The sequence below is a fragment of the Silurus aristotelis genome (assembly GCF_946808225.1).
Source record: "Silurus aristotelis genome assembly, chromosome: 3".
Taxonomy (NCBI): domain Eukaryota; kingdom Metazoa; phylum Chordata; class Actinopteri; order Siluriformes; family Siluridae; genus Silurus; species Silurus aristotelis.
The window spans coordinates 24,706,958-24,728,120 of NC_139576.1; the positions used below are offsets into that span (position 1 = coordinate 24,706,958).

The window sequence follows — 21,163 nt, forward strand, 5'->3', positions numbered from 1 at the left end:
TCAGTGTCAGGTACAAGCCACACTGACTGCTTTATAGTTTGTAACATGGCTTTTGAGAGATCGAGAGTCAAATAAAACATTTAAGTCGTTAAAACATAAATCACACCACAGCGACATCTGGTGACCATTAAGCGCACAATAAAGTCTCATTTCATAGACAATGATGAGTCTCTCATATCCAGAGGAACTTACACAAGTGTCTCGACCAGTGCGTACTTCATGAAACGAATTCAGTTAGTGTGTGTGTGTGTGTGTGTGTGTTTGGGGGGGGTTAGTCGTGTGTGTGTGTGTGTGTGTGTGTGTGTGTGTGTGTGTGTGTGTGACAAATCACATGTCACATGATGCTCATGATGCTCATGATGCTCGTAAAGGCCTGTCAGACCTGGGATCAGGGTTCGGATTTTTCAATTGTCAATTGTGTCTGATCGAAGAGCATTTCGAAACAGTAAGACGTAATAAAAGCACTTCCGGAGGAGTCACGTGACTTAAAAAAAAAAAAAAAAATTCAATTTCCATTTTTTTCCTTTGTCCGGACAACGCCCAGAAACTTGATAAATCTCGACTCTGATGTCACTACGGTACAAACACAAAAGAGTAGAGTGTGATGTCAGAGGTAGCTTTCGCCATGTTCTCAGGGTCAGCCAGAGTTCATGCGCAATGTTAAAACTGTAAAAGTTTGCTAAGTTACAAATAAAGATCTCTGTTAATGATCTATAAAATCGAAAAACGAGTGACCGTTGTGTTGTTATTAAATATAATGATTTAAGCTAACTTTAGACTGTGTATATCAAATAAAATGTAAAAAAAAAAAAAATGATATTGAACAAACTGCAGAGCAAATACAAGTTCATATATTTATGTAATATATAAATCTTTTATTGCAAGATGAAGATTGGAATAGTGAATAAGCTGCAGAGCAAATACTACATATGTTTATGATATATATTCGTTTTATCTTTTTATTGCTTGATCCAGTGCTCGAATTGAGTCAAGTCTTATGTGGGGTCCCCAGTTGTTGGGGAGGGGGGTCAGCATATATGAAAAGCAGCGGGCCTAAGACAGATCCATGTGGAACACCAAACTTTACCTCAGGGAGTGTGGAGAACTCACCATTTTAACCAACAAACTGATAGCGATCAGTCCAATAAGACCTAAGCCAGGAGAGAGCCGTTCCCTTTATTACAACAACATTTTCTATTCTAGCAAGTAGGATAGTATAATCAATCGTGTCAAAAGCTGCACTGAGGTGGAGCAAAACAAGTAAAGAGACATGACCCTGATCAGAGGCCAATAGCAGGTAATTTACCACTTTAACAAGCCCTGTCTCTTTGCTATGATGAGGCTTTAATCCTGACTGATACATTTCCAAGTGGGTGTGAGCATAACTGTTGTGCTCTCTTAGATAGGTTAGTGGAGGTTTAAATTTGGCCTATAGTTGGACAGCTGACAAGGGTCAAGGTCAGGTTTCTTAATTAGGGGGTTGATAACTGCCAGTTTGAATGATTTAGGTACATAACTAGTACTGATGGAAGGGTTTTGTGTTTTTACAACAGGTTTTATTAATTCTGGAATTATCTGTTTAAAGAATCTTGTAGGCAAGGGATCGAGCATACAAGTTGATAATTTTGATGAAGAAATAAATGAAATTGTCATTCTCTTGAATATGATTAAAACTTTGTAATTGATTGTTATAATTACAGTGTTTTCTACAGGGTTATTTACAAAATATTTTGGATTTATATTAATCGTCTGGATTTTTTTGCCTGATGTTTTCAATTTTATTATTGAAAAAGTTCATGAAATCATTATTACCTATTGATGGTTTGCATATTAGTGCAGTGCTTTAATTTCCTGTTAATTCAGGTGACTCTCCTTCCATGCTATTTGAAATAATTTCCTAGTGATTTGTTTTAAGGTGCACATATGATCAATTACCATTGTTAATTTTTTCTCCCTAATCATTTTGGTTTTGAATGAGCTACATTGGAGCTACATCATCTAAAGTGTAACGGAAAGAGCTTGATGTTGTTAAATTAGCACTTCTTGCATGATACGAGGTGGTATCAAAAAGCATAGACTACTTGTGTCAATGGGTGCAATTCCGACTGAGTGCTTCACCACGTCTGTGATTTAATCAGGAACAGCAAGTTAGAACAAAGAGCAAAATTGAAACTCTGTGTTTGACATATGGCAATGCTGCAATGAGTTGTTTGAGGTGTTTTGAGTGACATGTGTGCTTCAAGAGTGGAAGAACATCACTGGAAGACTACAAGAGTCCAGGAAGACCTTCAACGAGCTCAACCCCCAAAAATGTCTAAACGATTCGACAATTTATCTATGATGATTGCTGGAGAACAAGCTACATAATCTTACTTCCACACCCACTTTACTCGCCAGATATAGCTCCTGTAGACTTCGCCCTCTTCTTGATCCAGCTCAAAGGTTGTCGTTTTGACACCATTGCACAAATCCAGCACAAATCACAGAAGGTGCTTGACACACTTCGAAAAGAAGAATTCTGGGACACATTCTAGAAGTGTCAGGAATGCTGGGAGCGCTGCATTGCTGTGAAATGAGGACTATTTTAAAGGCGATTGTGTTTACACTTCGTAAATCAAGTACTTTCTTGTAAACAGAGGGAGTGTCAAAACATTTTGATTCCACCGTCAAAAAATAAAATCGCTTTCTATTGTTCTTTAAACATACTTTTAGATGGATGATACTTTCTTCTGTGTCCTAACAAACTAGTATTAGATTATATTTATTAATGGAGACTTCAAAGCATTTAGCAAGTCGCTTTGGATAAGGCCGTCTGCCTATTGCCATAGATGTAAATGCTAATGTAGTTTTTAATTATTAACAACACAAAGTACATTTACATTAATATTTTTGTGCTAACATTTGTTTAGAGTACTAAAAACATTTATATAGGTGCACTCTTTTGGATCCATCATGACTTTCATTCTTTTATGCAGATCCACTTTCTTCTTTTTTTCTCCACCAGGGGTCAGATCAGGTTTCTATTATTCAAATAAAGATCTTTCAATATTGTCATTCAAATTTGCTTGCTAGGAATTTCCTAACTTTTTTTGTACCTCAAATAAGAGCACTCCTATTGTATTCCCAACATATGGAAAGGTTTGGTTTAATATTTAAATTTAGATTAGTTTCATCAGGTTATTCAGCTTGGTTGCATGTATGCACTGAAATTAAAGCAGTTAAAATACTGAAAAATAAAAGTTGGATGGACAAAGTATGAATAACATACACAAGTTATGTAAACCCACATTCAGCCATTTAATGTATTATGTATGTAGATACAAAGAGATTCTAGAAGATAATTTCAGAAAGTATTCAGACCCCTTTATTAGTAATATTTACCTTATACTAAAGGAAATTTAATACATTTTATTTTCATACTATAGGAGGGGAATAATGGGATCTGAATACTTTCTGAATGCACTGTATATACATATATGATGTCAATGGTTTTTATTCACTGCTTGGGACAAGCTGTAGATTTGCTGATGTAGTATCGTCATACTTTAATCGGAGTCGGAACTGCTTGAAGAATGCTGTGGGAAAGATGGAACTCATTAATGTGAATGTAATTCAATGCTGTTTTAGTCACACATCTGGTTGAGTTGCATTTGTGTTTATTTCTCTTGAGCATGTTCTATATTCTCACCTTGCCACCCTTTCCATGTTTCTTCTTTCCATGTTTGCCATGCCCATGCCCATGGCCATGCCCGTGACTATGGCCATGCCCGTGACCATGGCCGCAATTTTGCCCTGGTCCGTAACCTGGCCCCTGGTTATAACCAGCATTTTGCCCTGCTGGATATGCTCCTGGGTACATAGGGGGATTGCATGGCCCTCCTGGATATGCTCCTGGGCCAATGGAAGGGTTGTGTGGCCCCCCTGGATATGCTCCTGGGCCCATGGAAGGATTGTGTGGCCCCCCCGGATATGCTCCTGGGCCCATGGAAGGATTGTGTGGCCCCCCTGGATATGCTCCTGGGCCCATGGAAGGATTGTATGGCCCTCCTTGATAGGGTCCTGGACCTCCATACCCTGGCTGGTTTGGCGGTGGTGGTTGGTAAGGTAGGTTACCATAAGGAGCATTTGGTATGGGGCAAGGTTGTCCTGGCTGCTGTGGAAAGTTAGGGTTCATAGCTGAACCAGTGGGATTTTCCTCTGCAACAACACACACACAGTTGCATTTACATTCACTTATATGGGTGAGAACATATTCAGTAATGCAGACGTCATTTCACAAACTTTTTAATTTATAAACAAAATCAATAAATCTTCTGCCTAATAGATCACTTAATTTAATAATTTGTCATTTAATTTTCTAAGACCTTAGATTCCTGCTATAAGCATCACTTCTTAATCCAATGGCTGTAATTAGATCACTTGAAGTAGCAGTTCTCAAAGTGGGGCCTGACATAGCCAGGAGGTCAGTGATTTTTTTTTTTTTTTTTCTTTTCTTTTCACAAATCACAACTCCACATGATCAGTTATCACATGTTTTAGGGTTCCTATAGTCATTAACCTATTTACATTTAAGCATTAATTTAAACCTCAATAATAAAAAAAACAAAACAAATGCTAAATATATTTTTAAAAGAAAGATCAGGAATAAAATGCTCTAAGGCTTCATAAAGTATCACTGTACACATGTAAATACTGAGCCCTGTATTGAATTATGTTCATAAATCTTTCCAGAGGGGATGCATGACATTTTACAGTCAAAGAGGTCCCTGTGTGCGAAAGGTTTGAGAACGCTAGACTTCTAGAATAAAAGCAGAAGCAGAAGTGAAAAGGAAATAACAGTATGATGAAATGTACAACGATACAAATATTAAATATTGACCCCAGGCATCTCTTCTCGTTTCCTGTTATGAAGTTATTTTGAGTAGCATTAACTATAAAACAGTATATAATATTTGGGGTTGTTTTGTAGAAATGAACCTTTTGAATGTCACATCTTAAGATCTTAAGCCTATCCTGGGAACTCTGGATGTGAGGCAGGATTACACACTTTATGGAAGGCCAGGGTGACCAACTACGCACTCATTTATAACTGAGGCTGTCTATCCTATTTGTTACAGCTTTTTATTATTTAAGGTCTGCTTTATGCCTCTTGTCCTGAAGGACTAAACAGAGTTAATGGCAACATTTTTTATTATGGATAGTAAGAACATTTTCTACTGTCCTTAATGAAGAGAGGGGACATGCAGCATTCGTTTTCATTAAAAATTCAGAAGCTTGCTATCCCTAAACTGGACTGATCTGGCTGGCTGTAACACCTTCTTGCGATTCATAGTGCACAAAAAAATATATAATCACGTTTTTGAACACAGCAGATAACTGTGGTTTGTTAATAATTGAAAACCAAAATCAAGTCCAAAAAACTTTGGTTTATCTCATAGCTTGCTTGAAAAGTCCCTTTAATTATTAAGGCGGCCCAAATGCTTGTCATCAGAAAAACCATGACTCAGCCATAACAACCTTGTGCTGATGAAACACCTACAGGAGTTACTGACTAGCTAACGTTCACATCAAAATCAACGTGAAAACTAAAGATTTATTTTATTTATAGGAGCTTTAATCTATTTTCATTTCACAGAATTAGAATGGATGCAATAACAAAAAAAAGCATACCCAAAATCAATATGGTGTCCCATATAATACATTTCAAAAGAAAGAGCAAGTCTGACTTACCATAAAATGTTTTAAAATGGATTCAGTATTGCAGCAGGAAGCCTCCTGATGTTCAATGTGGTTTTATAGGAAGTCTGAGAGCTTTACTTCTGGGTGACTCCTCATATCCAAATCCTACCAATCGGAGAGCTGTATGTGTGTATGGGTGTAGTGTGGGTTTGACCGCTCGAGTCCATGCTGTAACATGGAGTTTGCGTTCTTGTCAGGAATGGATCATATATAAAAAATTAAAAAAAAGAGAGAGAATGCTCTTTGTTCAATCTATGAATTAAGCTTAAACAAAGGACTTGATGTATCAAATGAATATATTGTCATAAAAGGAAAGTTTTATTTAGATTTATCAGCTGCATAACTGCATATTCTATTCAAAATGATGATTTGCATGTGTAGATGCATCTGAATAAAGTGAATAAATATTGTAAATAAGCAGAAATATTGGATTATTGGTTATGAGCACAGTTTGAAACACACTTGTAAGCTTTGCAGTCCATACACCACCTTCCTGGAGTGACACTCTGCCAAACTGGTTTTAGGTAATACGCCAACACATGCTAGCACTCAAAAGCTATAAAGGATGCAGAAAGCTTAACAAGGCTTTATTGAGTTTTGCTTGTAAAGCTCTAAATGCAACCAATAGGAAAAGTATCAGAAACATTAACATTACTACTAAAATCAAGCTTGTACACGTGCACACACACACAAACACCAGTATGTTTGAGGAACTAAATCTTCCGTTATGTAAATCTCTTTCATCACAAACCTAAAGCTAATCCTATTAATCTTGAACTAAAGCTTGAACTGTATAAAGAGATCGCCACGCAACAAATGTATTTACTTTGTGTGTTACTTTGGAACGTCACTTCATATCTTGGCCTTCAGTAGAGCTGAGGTGTTGGGTGTGTCTCATTTACTGATTATTCCTGAAAAACCAATCCCAGGAACAGCCAGAAATACTGACATGAAAACAAGTGGGGGGAGAAAACCTACAACAGAGATTACAACAGGAACCTTTCTTTAAAAAAAAAAAAGAAAGAATAATAATAATAATAATAATAAAAAAAGAAATCGCATCCTGCCTTATGACCCAAACAAATTCCTCACAAAAGCAGTGGAAAATAATTTTCTGAACTTATGCTTTACTTTACTTGCAGTCCCCTCCAAAAGTATTGGAACAACAAAAGCCACTTGTTTAGCAGACTGTAAACTAAACATGGGCAACAAGAAAAACCTGTCAGTCACATGTTCTAATATTTGTGACCACTTGGGCGTGTCCAAACAAATGGTGGCTTTTTTTAAAGTAGTGACATGCCTGCATGTAAAGCTGAACTTTTATCTTCTCATGCTCAGCTTTTGAGCTCAAACCATGAATTTGTTCAATGTATAGCAATGTACTCTGTTTCAATACTTTCAGTGAGGACTGTATACAAAATACTGTAGAAGTATAAACAAACTGGTTTAATCATCAGCATGTTGTGAAAAAATGACGCGTTTATCTAGAGGAGCTGAGTAAAGCGAAAGTATGACAATTTAAGCTCTGTACACACTTTACAGGCTTTAGCACAAACAAAAATTAAAGCATGGTGATAATATCTATAGCAATGGTTCTAAAAGGGGAGTGTGAAGATTATTAGTGGTCTGTGATTTTCATTTTAGTTTTGGCAGAAATAATATATAATAATATTTATTATTAATTCACTTAAATTGAATGGGCTCAATCCAAACCTTAAGTAAAAACTAAGCAGGTATATACTGTATATAATGTCATTTTCATGTACACATTTGAATAACCATTATTCATTGGTGTGTGTGTGTGTGTGTGTGTGTGTGTACGTGCATCAGTGACCGTGCTTATATCCATTTTTATAAGTGTGAGGATTTATGAGTGTGTGAAAGTGGGAAGGATGCAGAAGAATATATGTAGATGCTTGTAATAAGCACAGAATTGACTTAAAAGACCCAAAAATCTACATATTTCATTTTACTATGCTTGCATTCATTTAAGCCTATATATTTGAGATATCTGCTACTACAGTCTCTGTTCATTAACAATGACATGAAATTGGTTTGTAATAGAATGTTGACATGACATGAAATGTTTTTTGGACATTTATTTGGCAGAGCTGAGTAACCGAATGGGAAATCTCAGGACCGTACTACATAATACTATATAAAGAAATTTTTCTTTTTAAAAAATACAGTTTAATTACAAAAATCAATTATTCTACTAAATGATTTTAAAGCCAAACCACTGCAATCTTAAAAGAGCTTTACTGACTGATCAGTCCTAAAAGCAGCACACTGGTTTGTACGGAAGTGAAATTTTCACCAGGCAACCAATTGAATAAAACACTTTACAAATCATTTTGCAGCGCTTCCAAGTTTCCTAGCAAGTGAGCTGGCGGGGTAAAGACGCGAGAATCTGCCCAGAGTCCAAACTGAAAACACGTTTCTGTAGGACGTGTAACTGATAGCACAGCTCTTGTTAAAAACACCAGAGATGTTCTCCTGGAAATAGAGGAAAAAAAACATTTATATTGGTGTATTCCACTAATATTCTTAAATCTTCAGCTACATTTAAATCCTTGCAGGCAAGGTTCGGATAGGTAAATAAAACGACTGAATGGTGATAAGTTACATTAAATGATAATTAATTAATTAATTAATAATGGATAGTTTTGTCTTGTGATAGAAGGGTATCTACAAGAGTGAAAGGGAAAGTTTATAGGACTGTGGTGAGACCTGCGATGTTGTATGGTTTAGAGACAGTGGCATTGAGTAAAAGACAGGAGGTGGAGCTGGAGGTAGCAGAGCTGAAGATGTTGAGGTTTTTGTTGAGAGTAACGACGATGGACAGGATTAGAAATAAGTTTATTAGAGGGACAGCGCATGTAGGACGTTTCAGAGACAAGGTGAGGAAGGCATGATTGAGATGGTTTGGACATGTGCAGAGGAGGGACCATGGGGTATATCTGTCGGAGAATATTGAGGACGGAGCCGCCAGGAGGAAGGAAAAGAGGAAGACCAAGAAGGAGGTTAATGGATGTGGTGAGGGAAGACATGCAGGTAGATGGTTTAAAAGAGGCAGATGTAGAAGACAGGGGGGTATGGAGACAGATGATCCGCTGTGGCGACCCCTAATGGGATCAGCCGAAAGAAGAAGAAGAAGAAGAATGGATAGTTTCATCTAACATTTGTCACATCCCCTACAGTATTTCAGTGTTTAGTTTGATAAGCAGAAATACTTCACTATCAGATGAAAGCTTGTCTATATCATAATCATGAACCATAATCTATTTACAAGGACAGGTGATGTACTGATAATTGTAGATGACTTTAGTTTAATTAAATTACATTGTGTTTATATTAAAACAACTGCATATCACTTTAAATACAAAAATTTTTTTACTCTAATGTGACAGAATATTTGTGTAAAACACAAATTAAAGACATGGAAAAGAAGAACTCACTTGTGGCCAATCTCCATTGGGAAGCTGCTTGTCAATCAAAACTTGTATTCCACGCTCAATGACGATGATGTCAGGGTACCTGTTGTATAAAAACATGTATAAAAAATGTGGAAGCCCTGCAGATCTGTCATATTAATACCATGGGCAGATTATTCTGTCAGGGTGTGTGACTGGGTGGAAGGACCCAAATGCAGGATGCAAGCAGAGTTCAAAAATACAATCTTTAATGAGGGTAAGGAGCAGAGCAGAAATTCCCACACTGTCCAAAAACTTGTGAATTCTAAAAAACCCAGCATAGAGTCCGAGAACAGAATAAACAATAAACAAATTCAAAACTGGAGACCAGGAGAAGCATAGAAAGAGCACAGTTTGAAAAACTGTCTGAGATCCGAAAGCCAGGAGATCCGAAAACCAAAATCAAAAATCAACAAACAGTCCAAAATCCAAGTGCCAGCAAACAGAGCAAAATAGAGCCAGAGCAAAAAACCACAAACCAAAAAGTCCAGAGTTCAAACCGGAGCAGAGGCAGAGCAGAGCAGGGGTCAGGGTCAGTATCAGGAACTGGATCAGGATCAGGAGTAGAGAGCAGGAAGCAGAAGAGGCAGGGTGGCAGGAGAACTCTTAGGGACTTAGTAAGCCAGTGAGATAATCTGGCCTGAGCTAAAGTCTTGTTGTCCTTAAATATTGGGTGGCATAGGAAAAACGGCAAGATGGAAACGCGTGCTGTGAAACCGGAAGTGTGTGCCGCGAAACCGGAAGGTCCTGACATATGGAGCATACAGTGACTATTACCTGACTGCCATCAGACCCAGCAGAGCCCAGCAGGTGTTATGAATCTGGGAATTTTGACTTTGTACATAGCACCTCTGCTCACACGACTCAAAATCCTCTCCCCAACCTCCATCCTCCATCTGCTTAGAGAGCAAGAAGTCACAGGCACGCCTCACTTCGGCACATACCAGCCTGAAACAGAAAACATGCATATACTCATATCACTCACTGAACATGTGACTTTATGACATGTGCTTTATCTGTCCGAATCATACCCATCATATCCATCCTGGAAAACATGACCCATGCATGCGAACGCCTCCAAACCAAACCATACTCCATATGTAAAGCACACACCCCATGACCTGAAAAGGACCCGCAAACAACACAATATGTTATGCCACATTAATTGAACATAGTATAATAGTGTCTGATATTATATTATGCATTTGTTCTAAGGACCATTGGTTCTTTAAGTGGGGGTCCATGAAGCATAGCCTGTAATTTATGTATTTATTTAATTTATCAGTATCAGTATCAAAATTACTATATTTATTATGGATTTATTACATTCCTTAATCTTTAAATAATGTGTGTGTTTAGTAAGTGAAAAGGAGCAAGAATTGTTATTATTATAAAAATAATACAAAAACCAATAAATAAAGAAATAGTATTATATCTGTGTGTGTGTGTGTGTGTGTGTGTGTGTGTGTGTGTGTGTGTGTGTGTGTGTGTTCAAATGCCTACCCTTCCCATGAGCCATCAGGCTTTTGCATCCTTCGGCAATAGTCAAGTCCCTGCTGAAGTGTACTCCTACAAGGACACATTACAGCTCATTACATTACGTCATGTCAAAGTCATGACATCATGCTGAATTTCATTAGATGATCATAGAGGGTTACTAGGTACCTAATCTCCTGTGCTCTGTGCTCAGGATAAGCATGGTGGAAGTGCTTCAGAGCTTGCATCACAGCCGATGTGCACTCCACATAGGTGTAGTCGATCATAATATCACCTGTGACACCACCAGGACACAGAGTGAACAAATGAATAAACAAATGAATAAACAAATGTTTAAAAAAATATATATTTTATTACATTTTAAACCAAAGGGAGTGAAAAATAAAAATAATTTTTAAAACATAAAAATCTTTAACATCATCTATACAGTAATGAACTACAAATAAACTGTAATTATAATGGATGATTATTTTTGGTCATGATCCATCTAACAGGGCTTTTTCATCAAGTTTGCTCACCAAACACCTCTGATGGGTTGAGTAGCTCCAGCAGTTTCCCTCCACGTTTAGTTTCATATGTAGCAAAGCCACCATCAGAATTTCTCATGCTTAAAAGCTGAAAGACACAGCTAAAGTAAAGGACGACCGTAGACTTTAAATAACAAAGCAAATGTTGATGTGTTGATATTGCTGTACCACATTGACTGCATCAAAGAGTCTTTGCGAGGGAATGTGCTCCGAGATAAAACTGCACTGCTCCTGCAGTAACATCGCCGACTTCAGGCCCTCTGCTGTGCAGTCAGCTACGATCCAACCACAGTCACGGGTACTGAAGGGAAAGCCGCCCTGATTCAAACACCCGAAACACACAAATAACATTTAGTTACACCAAAGGTCATTTTATGGAATGTAAGCTTTCAGTACCTTGTTCATTTGCCTGTAATACTTCTTGTAGTCTGGGGGATTTTCTTTAACCTGAAATAATAAAAAAAAATATTCTAAATGCAACAAAACACCAACCTGACCATCATCTCAATATAACTCTTATGACTATCTTTACAACAACTGTTACAACAACTATTACTACGAAGATGATTAAGAAGATGTATAGAATTCTACAGCAGCTGCCACACAAATTGTACATTTTAGGTTTACAAGAAAAAGTTTAACGAGAAGATTAAGATATAATCCACATTGATCTGATCTTGATCATGACCTGTTATTGGAATTGCGCCTCATTTAACTGTTATATACGCACTGCTCCTACCTGAGTTATATTAAGGAACTGGTGGGCCTTCATTAAACACTCTGTAAACCTGGGGTCCTTCTGGGCACCTGCCTTTAAAAAAAGCTTGTGTGAATTTCTACATATATGTTAAATTTTAGAGATGCGGTAACAGTAACACTTATTGATAACATACATAAAGAAGTGATGGGAAGAAAATTACAAACATGTTCAAACTAAATACCTCAAGAAATGCTTGTATGGCAAAGGCAGTATCCCATAGCTGAGAACCATTAGTTCCCTGAAGACAAAAAGCAAAAAAACCCAACATGAACATGAACCAGCAGATAATCCTATATAGAAAGATCATTTGATGAAGCAGAGACGAACCTGCATCTTCAAGCCATCAAGACCTAGCCTGGGATAAGTATAGACAGGATATGTTTTTTTATATTCAATGTGAGGATAGGATGGGTAGTATTGATGAAAAACAAACAAGCAAACAAACAAGCAAACTAATAAATAAACTAACCAGAGGTAGTCTGGAATCCTCGCCACATGCTCCTGGAAGGCAGGCGATGTGGGTCCATCAACATGCCAGCGCACCAACATATTAATAGTTTTTGAGATCTAAAAATGCAGTTGGGATATAAAATAATGTTTTTATACTATAGAAAAAGATCCAATGAAAAGCACTGTTCACTGTGCTAAAAAGGTATTATTAAAAGCAGTAAATACTAAAACCTAGGGTCATATCAGTATTATATCAGCTGGCAGATTGGTTCATCCTGGAGAACTGGATTTGCTTTTTTATTGTATGCAAAACAACTGATTTTTTTTTTTTTATTAAAGATGAATGTTATATATTTCAGAAATCTAATTGTATTAACCTTTTAAGATACACCTTAAAATATATATCCAGTGCATCCAAAAAGCATGCAATGTCATAAATAACAAACATAAGAACAAAAGTTTTATAATGCAAGAACATCAGAGCAAAATGACACGTGTCTATTTTGTACACTTTAAAGCGAAAAGTTTGTATTTCGGCATTGGTAACATGAAACAGTTTTATTTAGAACATAAAACACATAGGCTTTCATCTTTCATAACAACATTCAACTTACCGGCCCGATGCTAATGCACTTTGTAAAGCGATCGTCTGCTTGGATATGATCGTACAGTTCCTTCACAGCCTTTCCTCTCAATGCAGTACTGTGATGTGCCTCATACAGGTTCAGCATTGCTATGAATTACAGTTCAATTAAAAAACTTCACTGAAAATCAAAATTTTATATATTGTTATATTGCCTAAAATACTGGGTCACCTGACCTGCTATATGTGGTTCTTTTCCAAACTGTTACCACAAAGTTTCTCTATCCATCCCGAGGCATCCTGATCATCAGGGATAAATACACATCATTCATCTTAACTGTTAAATTCTATAAAGCTGCTTTGAGACAATGTCTGTTGTGAAAAGCACTATAGAAATAAACTTGACTTGACTTAACTTGACAAAGCTGGAGGCACTCGATTGTAAAGGACATTTTTAAATACGCTATAATAAAATTTTGCAGTCACTTGAACTTGAACTGGAAACCCAAACCTGTACCAACATGGCCATGCCCCTGAGCTCCTTGAAGATATGGTTTACATGCTTTGGAGAGGAAGATCTTGAGTGGTCTGCTATAGAGAGCTGATCTCATCCCTACTGAACACCTTTGGGATGAATTGGAACGCTGACTGCACCCCAGGCCTCCTCACCTACATCAGTGCCTGCCTTTCCTGATAACCTTGTGCCTGATAACCACAAATATCCTTAAGCACACTTCAATTTCTAGTGGAGCATCTTCCCAGAAGATATAAGAGCAAATTGGGATTGAATGTGGAATGCAAAGCTCAAAAATCACATACTATACTTATGACCAGGTGACCCAATACTTTTTGCAATATAGTGTATGTATATATATATATATATATATATATATATATATATATATATATATATATATATATATATATATATATATACAGTGGGTACGGAAAGTATTCAGACCCCCTTATATTTTTCACTCTTTGTTATATTGCAGCCATTTGCTAAAATCATTTAGGTTCATTCTTCTTCCTCATGAATGTACACATAGCACCCCATACTGACAGAAAAACACAGAATTGTTGACATTGTTGCAGATTTATATCACATGGTCCTAAGTATTCAGACCCTTTGCTCAGTATTTAGTAGAAGCCCCCTTTTGATCTAATACAGCCAGGAGTCTTTTTGGGAAAGATGCAACAAGTCTTTCACACCTGGATTTGGGGATCCTCTGCCATTCCTCCTTGCAGGTCCTCTCCAGTTCTGTCAGGTTGGATGGTAAACGTTGGTGGACAGCCATTTTTAGGTCTCTCCAGAGATGCTCAATTGGGTTTAAGTCAGGTCTCTGGCTGGGCCATTCAAGAACATTCACGGAGTTGTTGTGAAGCCACTCCTTCGTTATTTTAGCTGTGTGCTTAGGGTCATTGTCTTGTTGGAAGGTAAACCTTCGGCCCAGTCTGAGGTCCAGAGCACTCTGGAGAAGGTTTTTGTCCAGGATATCCCTGTACTTGGCCGCATTCATCTTTCCCTCGATTGCAACCAGTCGTCCTGTCCCTGCAGCTGAAAAACACCCCCACAGCATGATGCTGCCACCACCATGCTTCACTGTTGGGACTGTATTGGACAGGTGATGAGCAGTGCCTGGTTTTCTCCACACATACCGCTTAGAATTAAGGCCAAAAAGTTCTATTTTGGTCTCATCAGACCAGAGAATCTTATTTCTCACCATCTGGGAGTCCTTCAGGTGTTTTTCAGCAAACTCCATGCGGGCTTTCATGTGTCTTACACTGAGGAGAGGCTTCCGTCGGGCCACTCTGCCATAAAGCCCCGACTGGTGGAGGGCTGCAGTGATGGTTGACTTTCTACAACTTTCTCCCATCTCCTGACTGCATCTCTGGAGCTCAGCCACAGTGATCTTTGGGTTCTTCTTTACCTCTCTCACCAAGGCTCTTCTCCCCCGATAGCTCAGTTTGGCCGGACGGCCAGCTCTAGGAAGGGTTCTGGTCGTCCCAAACGTCTTCCATTTGAGGATTATGGAGGCCACTGTGCTCTTAGGAACCTTAAGTGCCGCAGAAATCTTTTTGTAACCTTGGCCAGATCTGTGCCTTGCCACAATTCTGTCTCTGAGCTCTTCAGGCAGTTCCTTTGACCTCATGATTCTCATTTGCTCTGACATGCATTGTGATCTGGAAGGTCTAATATAGACAGGTGTGTGGCTTTCCTAATCAAGTCCAATCAGTATAATCAAACAGCTGGACTCAAATGAAGGTGTAGAACTATCTCAAGGATGATCAGAAGAAATGGAAAGCACCTGAGTTAAATATATGAGTGTCACAGCAAAGGGTCTGAATACTTAGGACCATGTGATATTTCAGTTTTTCTTTTTTAATAAATCTGCAACAATGTCAACAATTGTGTGTTTTTCTGTCAATATGGGGAGCTGTGTGTACATTCATGAGGAAGAAGAATGAACTTAAATGAGTTTAGCAAATGGCTGCAATATAACAAAGAGTGAAAAATTTAAGGGGGTCTGAATACTTTCCGTACCCACTGTATATAAACAAAGCTACACTTACAGTAAGCGACACTGAGCAGAGTGCTGTGAGGGGTGTACAAGTCTGACGCTGCAACATTGTTCCTTTGAGCTGGCCAGTTAATAGTTGAATAATCTTGGACATACAGTTCCTGTAACAGCAAGTCATGTTTTGTTAATAAACAAATATTAGATATAATATAATAGAACAAACCAAACAGTTCTAGATGTGTATAAAACTAAATCAGTTTTTACCTCATGTACTAGCAAAGATTATCCAGTTAGACTATGGGCAGTATGACAAAAATATGATATAATAGCATTTATAAATATTTTAATGGAAACATTTTATGTATGATGATGTATTGGTTTGTCAGAGAAACAGCACTGCTGCATTAAGAGTCTATTTAATTTGAGTACAGTGTTACTTTTATTTAATGTCTCCAGGACTAAAACCTTGTGGCAGGCCGATATGCAAAAGTAAAAGACTGTGCAAATGTGTGTGCATGGTGTCCTAGGAGGGACAGCTGTGTGTTCCTGCCCCACACCCATTATTCCTGTAATTCTACTGTAATCTCGACCAGGATAATATTGTTATAGAAGAGATAATACTGAACAAATGAATAGATGGATATATGGAGGGATGGAAAGAAGTAACAGGAGAATCATACCTTAAAAATTTTAACATTTTAAAACTGTTAAGTAACTGATCACAAAGTCAGTATTATATTATATTTGCTCACTGTAAATAGGAGGCACAAAATAATGTGTATAAAATCTGTCAAGTTCTTACTACCTGACATCTGAAAGCACAACAACCCCATTTTGGAGTGTTATTGTAAGGCTCCCCCTGCTGGTGTGGTTGTGTACCTGTACCTGTCTGAGGCTGAGCACCAGTGAGTCCTCCTGTGCAGACAATCTGATGGCATAACAGTAGCTCATGGGAAGGTAGACCTGCCTGCAGTGGCACCACAGAGTGGACGGGTGTGCTGGTATCCAAGTTGGAAACAGCCTGAAATCAGTAGATATATGGGTTTTTTTTGTGTGTGTGCAATGTTATGTGTTATTGTGGGTAAAGAATGATGGACATGTATATAATGTGTCTGTACCACATCTCTGGAAAGAGTGTGTTCATCCCTTCCCAGCTGTACACATTGAGGATGGCCAACCAGAACTTTCCCCAAGACGGTATACCCACAGCACCTCCTGTAAGGGTAAAGATGCATTTCACATTGCATTTCTTTACTGATAACAATTCTGCAGTTTTTTTTATATGACCTTAGACCTTTGCTGTGTAAGTTGTTCCTTGCCCGAACCATGTCTGGGTCATCAGGCCCAACTCCCATTATTCTCAGTGTGGTGTAATTAAGAGCTGTGCCAAATACAGTCGACTTGTCTTCTACATGTCTGGAAAAATAATGAGAACAGATATAATTAGAAACGGACAATTTTTAACAAAATAAATTTTTTTTTAAAGTATACTTTTTAAATGTCAGATGATTAAACTGTTTCAAACAATGATTTGTCATTCGATCATTTTTATATATAATACTTAGAATATCATTTCAACTATAATTTTCATGTAGTTAAGGCTACTTTTCAGAAAATGTAGAACATTTTAACCTTTTTTTTTTTTTTTTTATATTAATTAAAGTCAAAAGCCAAACTTACAAACCCCAGCCACCATCAGGTAGCTGAACTGAACGCAGATACCTAACCATCTCCTTTTTCCAGGCTTCTGATAATGGGATTTTAGCAACATGGCAGGTTATGAGAAGACCTGCAGGAAAACAACATACTCATCATTTGATTACATTTTTGAGGAAACACAAAATGGTTGTTTTTTTTATTGTCTATAAAAATTTACTTTGTTGTACCTGGAAGCAAAAAAAGTGGTCCTCCATAGTCTCCAGCCCAGTGGCCATCCTCAGCCTGAAGACCGCTATAAAACTCCATCCCTTTATGAGCGGCTTCACCTGCTGTCTGAGCTGCTGCGGAGGCTGGGACAAACTTACTCTGAGGGGAACAGGACATACATTTAAAGTCAAGCATCAATCACAGCTTGCTGTGACTCTAGGGACTTTAATTTGATAGTCCATATACACCATATTCACCTAACCTTTATTATGAAGTTGGAACAAGTTCAAAGCAAGTGGCCAGTTTGGATCCTGCATGATTGAGTCTTTTTGTGACTAATATACAGAGATATACAGAAAATTTGAGTGCTAACAGGCATTTGGTTGTAAATTGAAGATTGTCAGTGTTCATTTAGTTTCATTCAGTTTCATTTATGTAGCTCCTTTACAGACATCTGGATTTACATTTGAATAACTTATGCAAGAAATAATTAATTGATCCCCTGCTGATTTTGTACATTTACCCCCTTACAAAGAAATAAACAGTCTAGAATTGTTATGGTAGGTTTCATTAAACAGTGAGAGAAATAATAAATTAATACATTAATTGTATTTGATCGAGTGAAATAAATATTTGATCCCCAACCAACCAGCAACAATCCTGACCACCACACACCCAAATTTGTCCTGTCCCTTTAAGGCAGGACAGTCCCTTTTAACTCATTACGTGTATAAAAAAAAACACCCGTCACAGAATCAACCCCTTGCATGGAAAACCTCTCTACCACCATGGACAAGACTGTCGAAGGATGTCAGGGGCAAGATTGTAGACCTGCACAAGGCTGGAATGGGCTACAAGACCATCAGCAAAAAGCTTGGTGAGAAAGAGACCACTGTTGCCGCAGTAATTTGAGGATGGAAGAAATACAAGATAAATCAATCGCCCTCACTCTGGAGCTCCATGCAAAATCTCACCTCATGGGGTAAGGATGATTCTGAGGAAAGCGAGGGATTAGTCCAAAATTACACGGGAGGAGCTTGTTAATGATCTCAAGGGAGCTGGGACCACAGTCACCAAGAAAACCACTGGTAACACACCAAGGTCTCTCTGTTCAAGGATGCACATGAACAGGCCCATCTGATGTTTGCTAATGAACACCTGAATGATTAAGAGAAGGTTTAGGAGAATGTGATGTGGTCATATTAGATAAAAAAAATAAGCTCTTTGGCATCATCTCGATTCGGCGTTTTTAGAGGTAAAGAAATGCAGAATATGACCCCAAAAACACCATCCCCACTGTCAAACATGGAGGAGGAAACATTCTGCTTTAGTGCTGTTTCTCTGCTAAGGGTACAGGAAGACTTCACCACATGAAAGGGGCCATGCACTGTAGAATCTTGGATGAGAACCTTCTGGCCTTAGCCAAAACACTGTTCGTGGGTCGTGTATGGGTCTTTCATCATGACAATGACCCACAACATACGGCAAAGGCAACAATCTGATGGTCTTTGAATGGCCCATTCCAGCCTTGTGCAGGTCTACAATCTTGCCTGTCCTTAATTTATAACCTTTCTTAAAATTCTTTTTTTTTAATGAATTTCTTTATATATTCTTTCTCCCTCTCTGTGAAAATATACCTACCATAACAATTCTAGACTGTTCATTTCTTTGTAATTTACAAAATCAGCAGGGGATCAAATAATAATTTCCCAAGTATTTATCCAAGTAAAATTGTATTCAAGTGAATTGAAATGTTATCAGTAACATCACTTTGGTTTTTACAGTTTATCTCAGTTACTCAAAATCCTTAGTTCATCAATCAAAAGTAAGTATTTGTGTAAATGAACATCTCATTCCCATCAGAATGACAAGTCCTTTTGTCACTGTTCACAAACAAGATCGTCAAAATGTTTGTTCATATTGTCAGTAAAACGGTGCCCAGTTTCAGTATTTTCTGATATAAACTATGGTTTTGCTTACAGTTATGGAAAAGGCTGAATTTCTTTTTCATGACATCTATGAATTTCAGCAGCACAAATTTATTTATTTGATTGCATATTTGCTTTCTATTGATGGCACAAGACCAAACAGGATTCACACTTTTACTGTACTGTACTGGTGTTTGTTCGGTTCTTGGTTGTTCATCCATTTTCAGAAATTGTAATTCTGTGTTTGGTTCACTGAAGTTGCCAAAACTGAAGGTTCACATGATTCACCTTTTACCTATTCAAGAGAAATAGTTGATCATTGGTTGATCTGATGCTGTTCACTCGCCTTCATTAGTGACATTCAAGACACATTTACAAAAGAAAAACAATAGAAATTTAAGTTTGACAGATGATGACAACTAGATGTTTTGGGGGTTGAGAATATTCAGATGAAACCAGTATAATATATTTTGATCAACATGACAAACAACTGATACTGTAGGAAACAGCAGACAGTTGTACACAATCAATTAAACATATGTACCAAAGCATTCGCAATTTGATCAAAACAACGAGAAACGCTTCAGTGATGTACACAAGTGACTACATGATGAGGTTAAACAAGTAGTTTTAAGAATTTCATTTCTCATCTGAGAAACGCTCCAAAGCAACTGAGAAAAACTGTGATCTGATGTGCAAAACTAATTCATAGTAAAAAACACAGAGTTCATTAAGTAAAATACAATTATTCTTTTTTCTTTTATCCATGTAGCATTATTACAGACAATAATATTAATAATTCGCAAGAGATCAACAGTTTCTAAAATTTTCTAACTGGCCAGTTGGTACCAACATCAATACTTTCATGACATGGTCGAAGTCAGAAATATTTTTCTCCCAATCTGATGTTGAAAGTAAACATCAACTAAAACTCTAAACTTCAACCTTGTGCTGCTGACACGTGATTACCTAATTATAAAATTTTATGAATATTCAGGTTTGTGTATATGAATAATTTTGAAAATGACATCAGCTTCTGTAAAGCCTCAAACATGTCCATCGAGATATTAATGATGTGACATGTCTAATCCCCTCCCCGTCCTTTAGAGCCGCAGTGTTCCCTTTTACCCTGAAGTAGATAGTGGTACTTCTTCTGCGTACCGTCTCAAGACCCACACAGTGCGCTTCCAAGAAGTTCTGCTCCCTCTCCTCAGTGTCTCCATCCTCCAGGTATTTCCATGTCTGCCTCCCTTCCACATTACTGAGCCTCCAGTAGGTCAGCTCGGTCACTGCTGTGGTCTTATAGGGACCCCCTCTTCTCCTAACACACCTAGGAGAAAAGCACACGCACACAATGTCTACATAAACATTCACAAAACACTAACATAATATAATATGGTCAATTACATTTTGGTGGTTCAAGTTGTTTGGCATGTTTGTTTTTTGTGTAACATATTTACGCAAAACTGCAATACAGAATCAAACAACACCACTTACGTTCCTTCTGTCATCTTCGCACTGAAAGGTTGAACATCTCCATGAGTTGAATACTGTCAAATTTCGTCCGATGCTGTCGTTTCTCCCATTTCTGTGCTATTTTGTGGGAAATGTAGTCCTTTAACCAGCTAACTTTCATGAAACTGGAAGTGTGATAGACGGCTTCGAACACCATTTCCCACAATGCTCGGGGGGTGCCTTCCGAGCAAGTTTTACAGTGGAGAGACCTGACCAGAGGACTCATCAGCCAATCACAAGTAGTGTAGGCGGGGAAACGGGCGTGGTATTCAAAATTTTCACCCACGCTGGTGCACTATCAAA

At 37.8% G+C, this 21,163-nt stretch overlaps 2 protein-coding genes and 1 long non-coding RNA gene across 3 annotated transcripts; 1 reads left to right on the forward strand and 2 right to left on the reverse strand.

The window, feature by feature from the left end:
- The first annotated feature begins 877 nt into the window (after nt 1-877).
- LOC310723985 lies at nt 878-3,428 on the forward strand. The gene is made up of 2 exons (XR_014532877.1): nt 878-1,390; nt 1,990-3,428. It is a non-coding gene; the product is annotated as an uncharacterized lncRNA (long non-coding RNA).
- LOC310723976 (uncharacterized protein) lies at nt 3,274-6,699 on the reverse strand. The gene is made up of 4 exons (XM_083537615.1): nt 6,566-6,699; nt 5,731-5,907; nt 3,689-4,197; nt 3,274-3,575 (listed from the first exon to the last, which is right to left on the reverse strand). Exons 3-4 carry the CDS (start codon nt 4,123-4,125, stop codon nt 3,539-3,541), a joined length of 474 nt encoding a protein of 157 aa, XP_083393741.1. The 5' UTR covers nt 4,126-4,197; nt 5,731-5,907; nt 6,566-6,699; the 3' UTR covers nt 3,274-3,538.
- On the reverse strand, nt 6,037-20,980 carry lss (lanosterol synthase (2,3-oxidosqualene-lanosterol cyclase)). Its single transcript, XM_083537532.1, has 22 exons — nt 20,843-20,980; nt 20,507-20,675; nt 17,438-17,576; nt 17,232-17,340; nt 16,846-16,967; nt 16,670-16,766; nt 16,437-16,572; nt 15,604-15,712; nt 13,061-13,179; nt 12,466-12,563; nt 12,324-12,351; nt 12,178-12,234; nt 11,976-12,047; nt 11,633-11,683; nt 11,405-11,554; nt 11,228-11,324; nt 10,878-10,983; nt 10,716-10,781; nt 10,244-10,333; nt 9,990-10,160; nt 9,198-9,276; nt 6,037-8,235 (listed from the first exon to the last, which is right to left on the reverse strand). The coding sequence occupies exons 1-22, from the start codon at nt 20,854-20,856 to the stop codon at nt 8,089-8,091; spliced, it is 2,226 nt and encodes a 741-aa protein (XP_083393658.1). The 5' UTR covers nt 20,857-20,980; the 3' UTR covers nt 6,037-8,088.
- Between the last annotated feature and the right edge of the window lie 183 nt (nt 20,981-21,163).